The sequence below is a fragment of the Muntiacus reevesi genome, chromosome 1, assembly GCF_963930625.1.
Source record: "Muntiacus reevesi chromosome 1, mMunRee1.1, whole genome shotgun sequence".
NCBI lineage: Eukaryota > Metazoa > Chordata > Mammalia > Artiodactyla > Cervidae > Muntiacus > Muntiacus reevesi.
This window is the reverse complement of record NC_089249.1, coordinates 30,161,959-30,174,607: the sequence shown is the minus strand read 5'-3', so window position 1 is coordinate 30,174,607 and position 12,649 is coordinate 30,161,959. Positions and strand designations below refer to the sequence as shown.

Genomic DNA, 12,649 nt, shown 5'->3' with positions numbered 1-12,649 from the left:
CTGATTGAGTTCTCTTGAAATTCATCACAAATCTTAAGTGGTCCTTGGGGCTTCTCATCATTCACCCTGCTTCTCTTCTATATATCAATTTCGTACTTTCCCTTTCCCCTGAAGCCCCTATCCTGTCCTCTCCTCTCTTCTCTGTCAAATGATGACTTTGCTTCCTAATTCAATAGGAAATTTGAGGCAGTCAGAAGGAATCTACCAAAAGCTTTGAACCTACAAGCATCTAAACACTCAACATTGCCTTCCTTCCTAGTACCAAAGATGAGTTTTCTCTGCTCCTATCCAAGGCTAACCATCCCACCTCTATGCAAGAGCCCATCCCTTTTAGTTTGCTAAGAATCTGGGCCACAATTCTCCCTGCAGTCTTTCCTCTCCAGTTTTTTCCCACTCTATTGAATCATTCTCACCAGCACACAAATACTTAAATACTTTGTTTATAAGACAGGAAAAATAACACAAAGCAAACACAAAAAGTATTTTACTTTCCCCTTTGGTTATCACCCTGTTTTTCTGTTTCCATTTTTAGCAAATTTCCTCAATAGGATTGAACTCACTGTTTCCAATTTCTCTCCTCCCGTCATCTCTGAAATTTACTCTTGTCAGCCTTAACCTACTCTTTTTTCTTAACCTGTCTGCTATATTCAACATGGCTAAGCTCTTCCTTCTCCTGGAAACACTCTTGACATTTGGCTTCCAGGTACCACCAATCCCCTGGGTTTTTTCTCTATATCGTGAATCATCATGGACCCTTCCAGGCTCCTTTAAGGGTCCCACCCTTTCTCCCAACCTTATTAATCTTGATGGACCCCTCGGCTTTACCTTTGCACGTCTGATCTCCATCATCACTCAATCCTGGTACTATCCCATCTAGTCAACTGATGACTCCCCAATTCACACACTTATCCTAAATATCTGCCATGAGTTTTGGACTAGAATCTGCTACTGTCAACATGGCACTTCCACTTGGAAGTTTGATAGACAACTTAAACTTAACATGTCCAAAAAGAAACTGCTGATGGAAGGGAAGAAAATATTTGCAGATCATATACCTAATAAGGGTCTAGTTTCCAGAATTTGGGCTTCCCTGATAGCTCAGTTGGCAAAGAATCTGCCTGCGAAGCAGAAGACCCTGGTTCAATTCCTGGGTTTGGAAGATCTGCTAGAGAAGGAATAAGCTACCCACTCCAGTATTCTTGGACTTCCCTTGTGATTCAGCTGGTAAAGAATCCGCCTGTAATGCAGAGACCTGGGTTCAATCCCCGGGTTGGGAAGATACCCTGGAGAAGGGAAAGGCTATCCACTCCAGTATTCTGGCCTGGAAAATTTCATGAACAGAAGAGCCTGGTAGGCTATAGTCCATGGGGACGCAAAGAGTTGTACATGACTGAGACTGCGCATACATGCACATACATCCAGAATATGTAAAGAATGCTTGCAATTTAACAACAGAAAGATAAGCAATCCAATTAAAAATGCAAGTAAGACTTGAATAGACATTTCCCTAAAGAAGTTATACAAATGGCCAATAAGCCCATGAGAAGATGCTTAATTGTTAGCGAATTGAAAATCAAAGCCATAATGATACACCACTTCACACCCACTACTATAGCTATAACAAAAGATAAAGGAAGGAAGGAAGAAGGAAAATAACTAGCGTTGACAAGGATGTGGAGAAATTACAATATTTTTTTTTCATTGGAGGAAAATTGCTTTACAATGTTGTGTTGGTTTCTGCAATATTGTTGTTGTATTATTAATATAATATTTAGCCACTAAAAGGAATGAAGTGTTGATACATGCTACAATGTAGCTGAATCTGGAAAATTTTATGCAAACTATAGATGCTAGACACAAAGGTCACATGTTGTGTGATTGTGTTTATATATAGTATCTAGAGTGGATAAATCTTTAGGGAAAGGTAGAAGATTGGTGTTTGCTAGCTTCTAAGGGAAGGACATGAGTAGGAAGTGACTGCTTCATAAGTATGGGGTTTTATTTTGGGATGATGAAAATGTTTTGGGACTAGATAGAAGTGATGTTTGTATAACATTGTGAATGTACTAAATGTCACTAAATTGTTCACTTTAAAATAACAAATTTTATATTGTGAATCATAGTATAAAAAAAGAAAAAATACAATAAGTATATATTTTATCAGGTTCCAGTTCAAATAAAACTGTTAAATAGATGTTTTTGAGGCAGCTGGGGAAATTTGAATATGAATTAGACGATGTTAAGGTGTTTATATTTATGTTGTTAGATGTGATCATGGTATTATTATTTAAGGAAATATACTCCCATTTTTTAGATATTTATTAAAATGTTTAAGAGTTAAATAATATGATGTCTGTCACCTGTACTTAAAAAAATAGCATTCAAACTTTGAGATGAAACTTATATGCCAAAATGTTGATAATTCTTGAAACTGATTGATGGATATATGTGGATTTATTGTGTACTTTTTGTGTCTGTGGAAATTATCATAATATAAACAATTTTAATTTTTAAAAAGTGGATAAATAATATTAGATCTGTATTATCTGTAAATATTATTATGCCCATGTAAGTTCTATTCATAGCAGATACAAGTAGTCTTTTACGATGACTTTTCCTCCTTTGCACAATGTTTATGTTCTTCTTAGAGTTAATAATTTTACTTTGCCATGATTGTTATGCTTAGTTTTCTATTTACTTATCTCTAATTTATTCTTAACCTCTCCATGGAGTCTAGATTTCACAATAGATACACATTCATCAGGTATTCTGTCAATTTTTTCTTTGAGTTGTTGCTTCCAGAGACTTTTGACCTGTTTCAACTGGTGTGTGTGTGTGTGTGTGTGCGCGCGCGCGCTCAGTCATGTCCGACTCTTTGTGACCCTGTGGACTGTAGCCCACCATGCTCCTCTGTCCGTGGAATTTTCCTGGTGATAATACTGGAGTGGGTTGCCATTTCCTACTCCAGGGATTCTTCCTGATCCAGGGATAAAACCTGCATCTCTTGCATCTCCTGCACTGGCAGGCAGAAATTCTTTACCACTACACCACGTGGGAAGCAGATTCTTAAATGAAGACTTCTTTCACTTCTCTCTTGAGTTAAACTCCATCTCCTGAATCCCATGCCTCCTTCTTTGCTGGTTTATTTATTTTTCTTTATTTTGATGGAACATCTCACCGAGTAACTTTCCAAGAAAAGAATGCTTGGGAGGTAAACTTTTTGAGATGTTATATAACTGAAAATTCAAGTTTTTATTCTTATGCATCTTTACACTAACTGGATAAAGGATTTTAGATTAGAAATCATTTTCTTTAGAATTTTTCTTGCACTGCCTCATTTTCCTCTTAGCTTCTGCTGTTGGTATCAAATTTTGATGCCATTCTGACCCCTAAGCTTTTGTTTACAACATATTTTTACTTTTTAGAAGCTTTTAGAATATTCTCTTACCCCTACTGTCCTTCCCTGGCATGGGTTTATTTTCAACCACTATTTTAGGTCCTGAGTGGACATAAATTGACAAGTTATTCCTTGAGTTCAGAAATTTTCTTGAACTATTTCCTTTTCTACACCTGGTGGACTTTTTCTACATTTTCTATACTTGCATTCCTGTTTTTTGGCTGTTGGATCTCCTGAACTGGTCCTTTCTCTTTTCTTTTCTACCTTTTAGTCTTTTTGCTCTAGTTTCAGAGAAGTTTCCTCAACTTTATCTTGAGACTCTTCTCTTGAGTTATATATTTTTGTTATATTTCTAACTTCCAGACTTTTAAAATTCTCAGATCCTAACTTTTTAATATCTTGTTTCCATTTCACAAATGTAATGCTTATTCTTCTTTGAAAATATTGATAGCTTCCTTGAAGTTTTCATTTTTCTGTAGTTTATTTCTTTCAGCTTGTTTCTTCCCCCCTGTATTTTTATTTTCTTTTCTCAGGTTAGAGGCTTGCCTCAGACAAAGTGATGACCCATTAACTAGTCCCATTAACTGATTGGGAACTCGGAATGTGTTAGGCAGGGAAGCTTTTTCCTGGCTCTGAGTTTCACACAAGCTAGGAGGTTTCACCAGCATCCTCCTAATGCCAATAGTTTTTTAAGACTTTCATCCTGCAGTGTTAAGATTCCTCAAAGAAAATTCCAACTGCCTATCTTGAGAGTATAATCCTGGCTACCAGTGTTTGGTAGTTAGAAGAAGAATAAAGTTTTGTATCTTAATATTCAACATGTATCAGCAACAGCCACAGGAGTGGAAAAGGTCAGTTTTCGTTCCAATCCCAAAGAAGGGTGATGCCAAAGAAATGTTCAAACTATTGTACAATTGTGCTCCTTTCACATGCTAATAAGATTATGCTCAAAATCCTTCAAGTTCAGTTTCAGCAGTATGTGAAGGAGAACTTCCAGTTGTACAAGCTGGCTTAGAAAAGGCAGAGGAACCAGAGATCAAATTGCTGACATTCATTGGATCAGGCAGAAAGTAAGGGAATTCCATAAAAGCATCTACTTCTGCTTCACTGACTATGCTAAAGCCTTTGACTGTGTGGATTACAACAAACTTTGGAAAATTCTTAAAAACATGAGAGTACCAGATCACCTTATCTGTCTCCTGAGAAACCTGTATGTAGGTCAAGAAGTGGCAGTTAGAACTGGACATGGAGCAACTGACTTGTTCAAAATTAGGAAAGGTGTATGACAAGGCTATTGTCACCCTGCTTATTTAACTTATATGCAGAGTACATCAAGTGAAGTTGCTGGGCTGGATGAGTCACAAGCTGGAATCAAGATTGCCAGGAGAAATATCAACAACCTATGCAGATGATACCACTCTAATGGCAAAAGGTGAAGAGGAACTAAAGAGCTTCTTGCTGAGGGTGAAAGAGGAAAGTGAAAAGGCTTTACTTGAAACTCAACCTGAAAAAAACTAAAATCATGGCATCTGGTCCCATCACTTCATAGCAAACAGATGGGGGAAAAGTGGAAGCAGAGATAGAATTTATTTTCCTGGGCTTCAAAATTACTACTGACAGTGACTGTAGCCATGTAATTAAGACACTTGCTCATTGGAAGAAAAGCTATGACAAACTTAGATAGAATACAAAAAAGCAGACATCCCTTTGGTGACCAGGGTCCATATAGTCAAAGGTATGGTTTTTCCAGTAGTCACGTGTGGATGTGAGAGTTGGACCATAAATAAGGCTGAGTGCCGAAGAATTGATGCTTTCAAACTGTGATGCTGAAGAAGACTCTTGAGAGTCCCTTGGACAGCAAGGAGATCAAACTAGTCAATCCTAAAGGAAATCACCCCTGAATATTCATTGGAAGAATTGATGCTGAAGCTCCAATACTTTGGTAACCTGATGCGAAGCTGACTCATTGGAAAAGACCTGGATGATGGCAAAGATTGAGGGTAGGAGGAGAAGGAGGCAACACAGGATGAGATGGTTAGATAGCATCATTAAGTCAGTGGACATGAATTTGAGCAAACTCTGGGAGATAGTAGAGGATAGAGGAACCTGACATGCTGCAGTCCATGGAGTCACAAAGAGTCAGACATGACTTAGGGACTGACCACCAACAACAGACTTGCTTAAATCTATTTTTTTCTGTAGGGTCCATTCACCATCAACTGTTACTGCTCAATCCACAGACCCTCTGTTTAAATCTCTCCAGTTATCCACTATTTTTAGTCTTTCCCCAAAATGGTAGAGGGGCTCAGCTGACCTGAGTAACGGGGGGTATCTGTGGATCTAATTGTTTTTTATACAGATTTTCAACTCTGTGTGTGTGTTACCTCCAAGCTTAATTCCAGACATACCACTACTTCTTGGGCATTTGTGGATTTCTGTGATTCAACCCAGGTTTCTTCCAGACTTTTCTTACTTTTTTTTTTTTTAGGGTTTGACTTTTCAGGTCTTTGTCATTTACCACTAGTCTGTCTACTTGGCAAGTGTTCAGAATTTGGTTGCTCTTCTGTCCTCTTCCATTCTGATTACCCTTGTATGCCTGCTAAGTTGCTCAGTCATGTCCAACTCTTTGCGACCCTATGGACTGTGGCCCACCAGGTTCCTCTGTCCAGGGGATTCTCCAGGCAAGAATACTGGAGTGGGTTGTTGTGTCCTCCTCCAGGGGACCTTCCTGACCCAGGGATCAAACCTGAGTCTCTTTATGTCTCCTGCATTGGCAGGCCGGTTCTTTACCACTAGCAACACCTGGGAAGCCCTTACCCTTTGATACTCGTGCCTTTAAAACACAACAACAAAAAAACTTTCATCATTACTTTAGTGGGATTTATGTCTGAGATGAAGATAAGTGGATGTATCTTTTAACTGGGTGTTAAGGATGGTATTTTCGATGTAAATTTGTTTTGTTTTGTTTTTCCTGCTAGGAAAGCCGGGTTAGTAAAGCAGTTGAAGTGATGATTCAGCATGTAGAAAATCTGAAGAGGATGTATGCCAAAGAGCATGCTGAATTAGAAGAACTGAAACAGGTTCTTTTGCAAAATGAAAGGTCTTTTAACCCTCTTGAAGATGAAGGTAATAAAAGTTTAAGATAATAGTATCAGTTACATTTTTCTAACATTCTCCTCTTTCATTCTCTCTTACTAATTCTTATTATACAGTCTTTAGTACAACACCCTTTATGTTAAGGTTGTATTAGAAGAATATAAAAAGGATACAATATATAAAATAATATAAGAAGTAACTCATTCCTATTATCTATATAGCCCAAAGTAAACACCCTTTATGTTAAGGTTGTATTAGAAGAATATAAAAAAGATACAATATATAAAATAATATAAGAAGTAACTCATTCCTATTATTTATATAGCCCAAAGTAAGATGTCAGCATACAAATTAGGAGACAAGTATTTTATGGTAGACACCAAAAATTCATTCAATTGTTGATATGAGAGAGTACATTTAATCCAATTCATTGAGTTGACCCCAGTGTTGTCCTACTTAGGAACTGGCTCCTTTGCCATACATAAAACAAGACACCATAGTATCAATGAACCACTTTCATCAACAGTGGTTTTGTATCCCTCGAAGAAGGAATGACCATGGCAGAACAAAATGATGAGTGTCTTGGAAAATAGTGAGACTACTGAGACCATGGGGAAAGTATCTCAACAGAAGACCTATATATACCTTGTAATAGTTTTATTTTAAATAGATAATATAAATGTTCACAAGCAGACTATTCATTTTAATGGTCTGTTCTCTCTTTTGTAAAAGTAATAATGTTTGATGATCTTCTGATCTGTAAGTTTGGGCCCATTTATTCAGCATACATTCACTCTGTGCCCCATCTGTCCTGGGCCGATTGTGGCATTGTGGCCAGTGGCAGTGACACAGGGGACTGTATCTCACTGGTTCAGATATTGTTTTGAATCATCAAATAAATGACAACTAGATATTTGCCTTGGTCAGTAGTCACTAGGGTCTTAAATAATTTCCAACTATTACTTTTCTTTATAAAGAATTAAGACCATTATGTTAAATTGCATATGTTAATTTAAAAAATATGCAAATGTGTTTTCCCTTTCAGATGACTGCCAAACTAAAAAACGTTCTTCTTCTGTAAACTCTAAGGTAATTACCAATTCACTTAACAAATGTCTATCAAATGTTACAGATGAGACGATTTTAAAATAGTTTTTGAAGTAACATGGCTTTAAATGTAAACCATAAAGCAACAATGATTTTAAGTCACCTATGGTATATGCATGTGTGTGTTTATGTTTATATATATATGCTTTTATACTTCTTGCAATATTTGTATGCAACAAGGCTTCCCAGGTGGTCACTTGGTAAAGAACCCACTGCCACTGCAGGAGACTCGAAAGACACCAGTTCCATCCCTGAAAGATCCCCTGGAGTAGGAAAATGGCAACCCACTCCAGGATTCTTGCCTAGAAAATTCCATGGACAGAGGAGCCCGGTGGGCTACAGTCCACAAGGTCGCAAGAGTCAGACACGACTGAGCATGCATATGCACTAAGTTTGCCTGCAGTGAGAAGAAAGTCAGTGTAACAATAGTTTTTCTTTCATGTGAAACCAGAATTGGGAATAAGCAGTCTAAAAGTGGCAGAGCAGCTTCACCAAATCTCTAGGGCCCAGTCGCCTTCTCGCTTACTGAATCATCACCCTCAGAGCTTTGCTTCCACGTCATGGTCAGCTTTGGCAGTTCTGAGTACCAAGTCTTGGTCATTACTAAATATGTTGAGCCATATTCCAGGAAAAAAGAGCAAGAGAAACAGGTGTTCTCTCTCTCTGAAGACACTCCCTAGAAGTCCCAGATAACATTTCCTTTTTCATTTTTGCTTGGAAACAAGATGAAAACAGAGCTTATATTCTGGAGGCTGTATATGTAACTGAAAATCAGGAGGTCTGTTACTAAAAAAAGGAGGGCAGTGGGTTGGAAAATGGGCTATTGAAAGTCAACCAGCAGTTTTTGTCTGTTTAAAAATCAGGTTTTCACAGAATTTTTGAACAAGTGAGTTTAAAAATCATTCCCTCTAAATTGATCTTATTCACAGAGGAACAAAATCACTTTCACAGAAATTATATGTTTAGTTATGACCCTGTAGTGATAGAACCATGATTAGAATCCAGATTCCTGGACCACAATTTGATATGCTAGATGTTCAGCTAACCTATAAAATTAAATTAGGGATGATGGTTTAAGAAAAGAATTCACATAAAAATTCTCATTTGTTTCCTACATTCAGCGTATTTTTATTTCCTGTAGTCCACTTATTTCAACTTTAAGAGCCATAAAATATGACATAACATTTTCCTGTATAAATCTCAAGGCTAAGGTATAAACAACATCCATTCATTAAAATGTCATGTGTTAAATCTGTTAAATGGAAAAAAAATGAAGCCATGAAAAAAGAAAGCTCTTAAATAGAAGCATATTTATCTCCTCTTGATTTGGGGAAAATTTTCCAAGCATAAAAGAAATGGCAGCAAAAGTGAGGAAAAGATGAAAAGATTTGACTGCATTAACAATAAAAAAAGTTTTTTGCCAAGAAGTATCTTTAGCAAAATAAATATGGGCAAAAATCATAAACAGGTGGTTCTCAGATCAGATACATAGTTGTTCAACATAGAAAAACAGTGTTCAGTGTTACTATAAACCTAAACAGAAAACCTTGTACTCCTTACTTCGCTGGCAAAAATTATCCAGTGTTGGAGAAGGTGGAATATAAATTGGCAGAATATTTCTGGAAGGAAATTTGGCCATAACAAAAACCTTGAAAATATGTCTCCTGTTTAACTCAGCAATGGTCAAGTACATGGATGTGTACATACAAGAATATCCATCAGTGTTTCATACAAGGATAAAATATTGAGAATTTTCTAAATGTACATTTCCTCCCTTTGGGTAGCCATCTTCTCTTCGAAGAGTGACCATTGCCTCTTTGCCCAGAAATATTGGAAATGCAGGAATGGTAAGCAAGTGTTCTTAGTCAGAAGCAAATTAATTTTCATATCACCAAAAAAAAACTTCACTAAATTTGTATTTTATTATTTCCTTAATGTCTGAATTTTAAAGTTGGCTGGGATGGAAAATAATGACCGATTCAGTAGGAGGTCAAGCAGTTGGTAAGTGTAATTTTATGATGCCTCTTTGGGAACCTTATTATAACTTGGCTAAAGTAAATGTTTGAAATAAGCAATATAGTAACATTTGTTTTGTATGGAGTATATGCAGAATAGTTATAAAAATTGGCATATGATCATGAAATTGTTTTCTTATGAGATAAGCATTACATGAATATGTTAAAGAAAAAATAAGAACATATTGCTTCTGTATTGATTTAGGTAGTGGGAAATAAATTGGTAATGGCTACCCAAGTATTTGATTTGATAAGTGGCTATAATCATCTTTATTTAGGCGTATTTTGGGGTCAAAGCAGAGTGAACACCGTCCCTCATTACATCGATTTATTAGCACCTATTCCTGGGCAGATGCTGAAGAAGAAAAGTGCGAACTAAAGTAGGTAAAGCTTGATGTGTTTATTAACCTGACGTGACTGGGGAACAAATAATGGGCATCACTTTTATTCTGTGGAGTTCACTGCTGCAGCATCAAAAAGACCATTCATTGTATAAGACTTTTATGAAAATAAAGCACTATGTAAATGGTACTTATGAGTACATTCACTCAGTACTTCAAGCTGTGAGGTCTTAAGTTAGAAAAGAACCTGAAATTTGCCAGATTTGTGAAGATAATCTTTTTCCTATATAGGTATAGTGTCATCAGGGGGAAAGGTTCATAGAGAGCCATAGAAATAAAATGTTCATCAACTTAAATGAATTATATACAACGTGTGTGTGTGTACATATAGACATAATGTATATGTTTATATATATCCTATAGGCACATATGTAATATATGTGCATTACATATACATCTGTCTTTTCTTTAGGTAAATGAAGAGTAGGAAAAACAAATCTCTACATTGCTATCTCTATATTTAGCAAGTGAAACAAATAAAACATACTTCTATAGTGAAAGGTAGAAGGTAAGAGGGAGGAACAGGAAGAAATGCTGCCTCTAAAATCCTTGGTGACATTTGGTCTCAGTTTCCTTATCTGTAAAGATCTTAATGAAATGATTTTATGTTGATTGTATGCACGTTCCTTGCATGCCTATTATGTTAGGCACACTACGCTCAAGCTTAAGGGATATGAAGAAAAAGACATCGTTCCTACCCTCAAAGCCCTTTGTTCTCCCTTAAACAATTGTGGAAGCCTAATTGCATGGATTGAATTCCCTTTTATTAAAGATTTAGAGTTAACATAATGGATATTTTCTGATCTGGGTTTTAAAAAAATCAAGAGTTTCCTTGAAAAAAATTATCTCTTTTAAAATTTTTGTTTGTATGGCATGATTTCTACTGAGAAGTTTTTGCAAACAAAGACTGAAACCTTGAGAATCCTGTAGGAATTCTGGGCTGGGGGTCTTGTGTTCTTTACAAACTGAACTAAAATCTACCACAGGCATTCCCCATAAATGTCTGACTGAAAAACAAAAACTTTGACATGCAGTTCATTTTGGCCACTGCGGGGGATAACAAACTTGGGATTTCAAAATTCAAATCTAACTAGGGACTCATGAGTGGTCCTGAAACATGGAACATGAACAATGAAACAGTTAAGTTTTTTTCAGGCAAAGGATTCCTCTTTAAATAATATGATTTCAATACAGTCAACCCAACTGCAACTTTCCAGTTCATTGAATACTACTGATTTTAAGTAGTTTTATATCAAACCTATCTTCATAAACACTTTTTAAATTATGAAGGTTTTTTAAAGAAAGAAGTGACACTTTAATGCTATTCCAATGTAGTGTTGCTCAAAAAACCAAGAGAAAAGATTAATTTTAATTAATTGTTAATACACAATGTTAAAAAAATGTGGTAAAAGAATACTTACTGAGAAAGATTTTACTGTATGTTGAATGAAAAATTCACAGAAGAAGAAATAATGGCATCCACATTTGTTTTTTAAGGTGTAGTTACTTATACATACACATACACACACGCATGCACATACAAAGATGGAAAATCACAGTAATAACACTGGTTAATTATAAGTGGTGAGCACTGACTAACTTACACATGTTCTTTATAAATCTCCCCTTTTAATTTGTTCTTTGGCTAGCACCCAAACTTTCTACAACAAACATTTGCTATTTTTCTAAATACAAAGATACTTAGAAAATTTAAATTCCTATAAATGATTAAAAATATAAAGTTGGTGATTTGACTTTTAGAATTAGGTATTTATCAAATCTTTCTAAAGCAAAATAAATATCTGCAAGCTTCCTTACAAAATACAGTAAAACTTAGCAATACTTTGTAAATAATTATAGAACATTATCCATACTTTAATACTTAGAAACAATACTTATTTACAGAACTAAAGATGACTTAGAACCACCTGAAGGAGAAACAGTAGAAAAGACGAGAAAGTCAAGTCTTTCTGAAAAGAAAACGAATCCATCAAAATGGAATGTCTCTTCAATGTAAGTTATTTACTTGCTAAATGATATCATTTTGGTGGAATGGGGAAAGGTAAGGCAGGGTTAGAAGGAGTCATCTTTTTCATTATTTTTGCCTCTTAAAAATTTATTTATTTTTGGCTGCACTGGGTCTTCATCGCTGTGTGGAGGCTTTCTGTAGCTGTGGCCGTTGGGGCCACTTCCATTGCATTGCACAGGCTTCTCATTGCAGTGCTTCTCTCGCGTGGAACATGGCCTCTAGGTACACAGGCTTCAGGAGTTGAGCTCATGGGCTCTAGAGTGCAGGCTCAGTAGTTGTGGTTCTTCACTGCTCCACGGCATGTGGGAATTTCCTGGACCAGGGATCGAGTCCATGTCCCTGCATCGGCAGGTGGATTCTTTACCACTGGCCCACCAGGGAAGTCTAGCAGCATTAATCTTAATCAAATTACTTTACTAAAAGATCTTTGAAAATGTTAAATTTAAGATGAATAATAACAAACTCCATATAGTCTACAAGAATTATTCCTGAACCTATGAGCTACAGGAGGCAGGGCAGTTCACAGTGTAAGGAACTTGGCCTTGGGACCAGATGACCGAAATAGCTCCCTAACTAGCTGTGTGACCTGGGCAAGTTCATCCGT

The 12,649-nt window shown here is 36.4% G+C and overlaps 1 protein-coding gene across 3 annotated transcripts in view; it reads left to right on the top strand.

The window, feature by feature from the left end:
* IRAG2 (inositol 1,4,5-triphosphate receptor associated 2) overlaps positions 1 to 12,649 on the top strand; it is a 96,313-nt gene that overhangs the window by 82,157 nt on the left and 1,507 nt on the right. For all 3 annotated transcript variants that reach the window (XM_065940243.1, XM_065940253.1, XM_065940235.1), the window contains 6 exons: positions 6,376 to 6,523; positions 7,539 to 7,582; positions 9,385 to 9,447; positions 9,552 to 9,601; positions 9,894 to 9,995; positions 11,922 to 12,029. In XM_065940243.1, the coding sequence (XP_065796315.1) occupies positions 6,376 to 6,523; positions 7,539 to 7,582; positions 9,385 to 9,447; positions 9,552 to 9,601; positions 9,894 to 9,995; positions 11,922 to 12,029 (515 nt within the window). The remainder of the gene's footprint in view (positions 1 to 6,375; positions 6,524 to 7,538; positions 7,583 to 9,384; positions 9,448 to 9,551; positions 9,602 to 9,893; positions 9,996 to 11,921; positions 12,030 to 12,649) is intronic.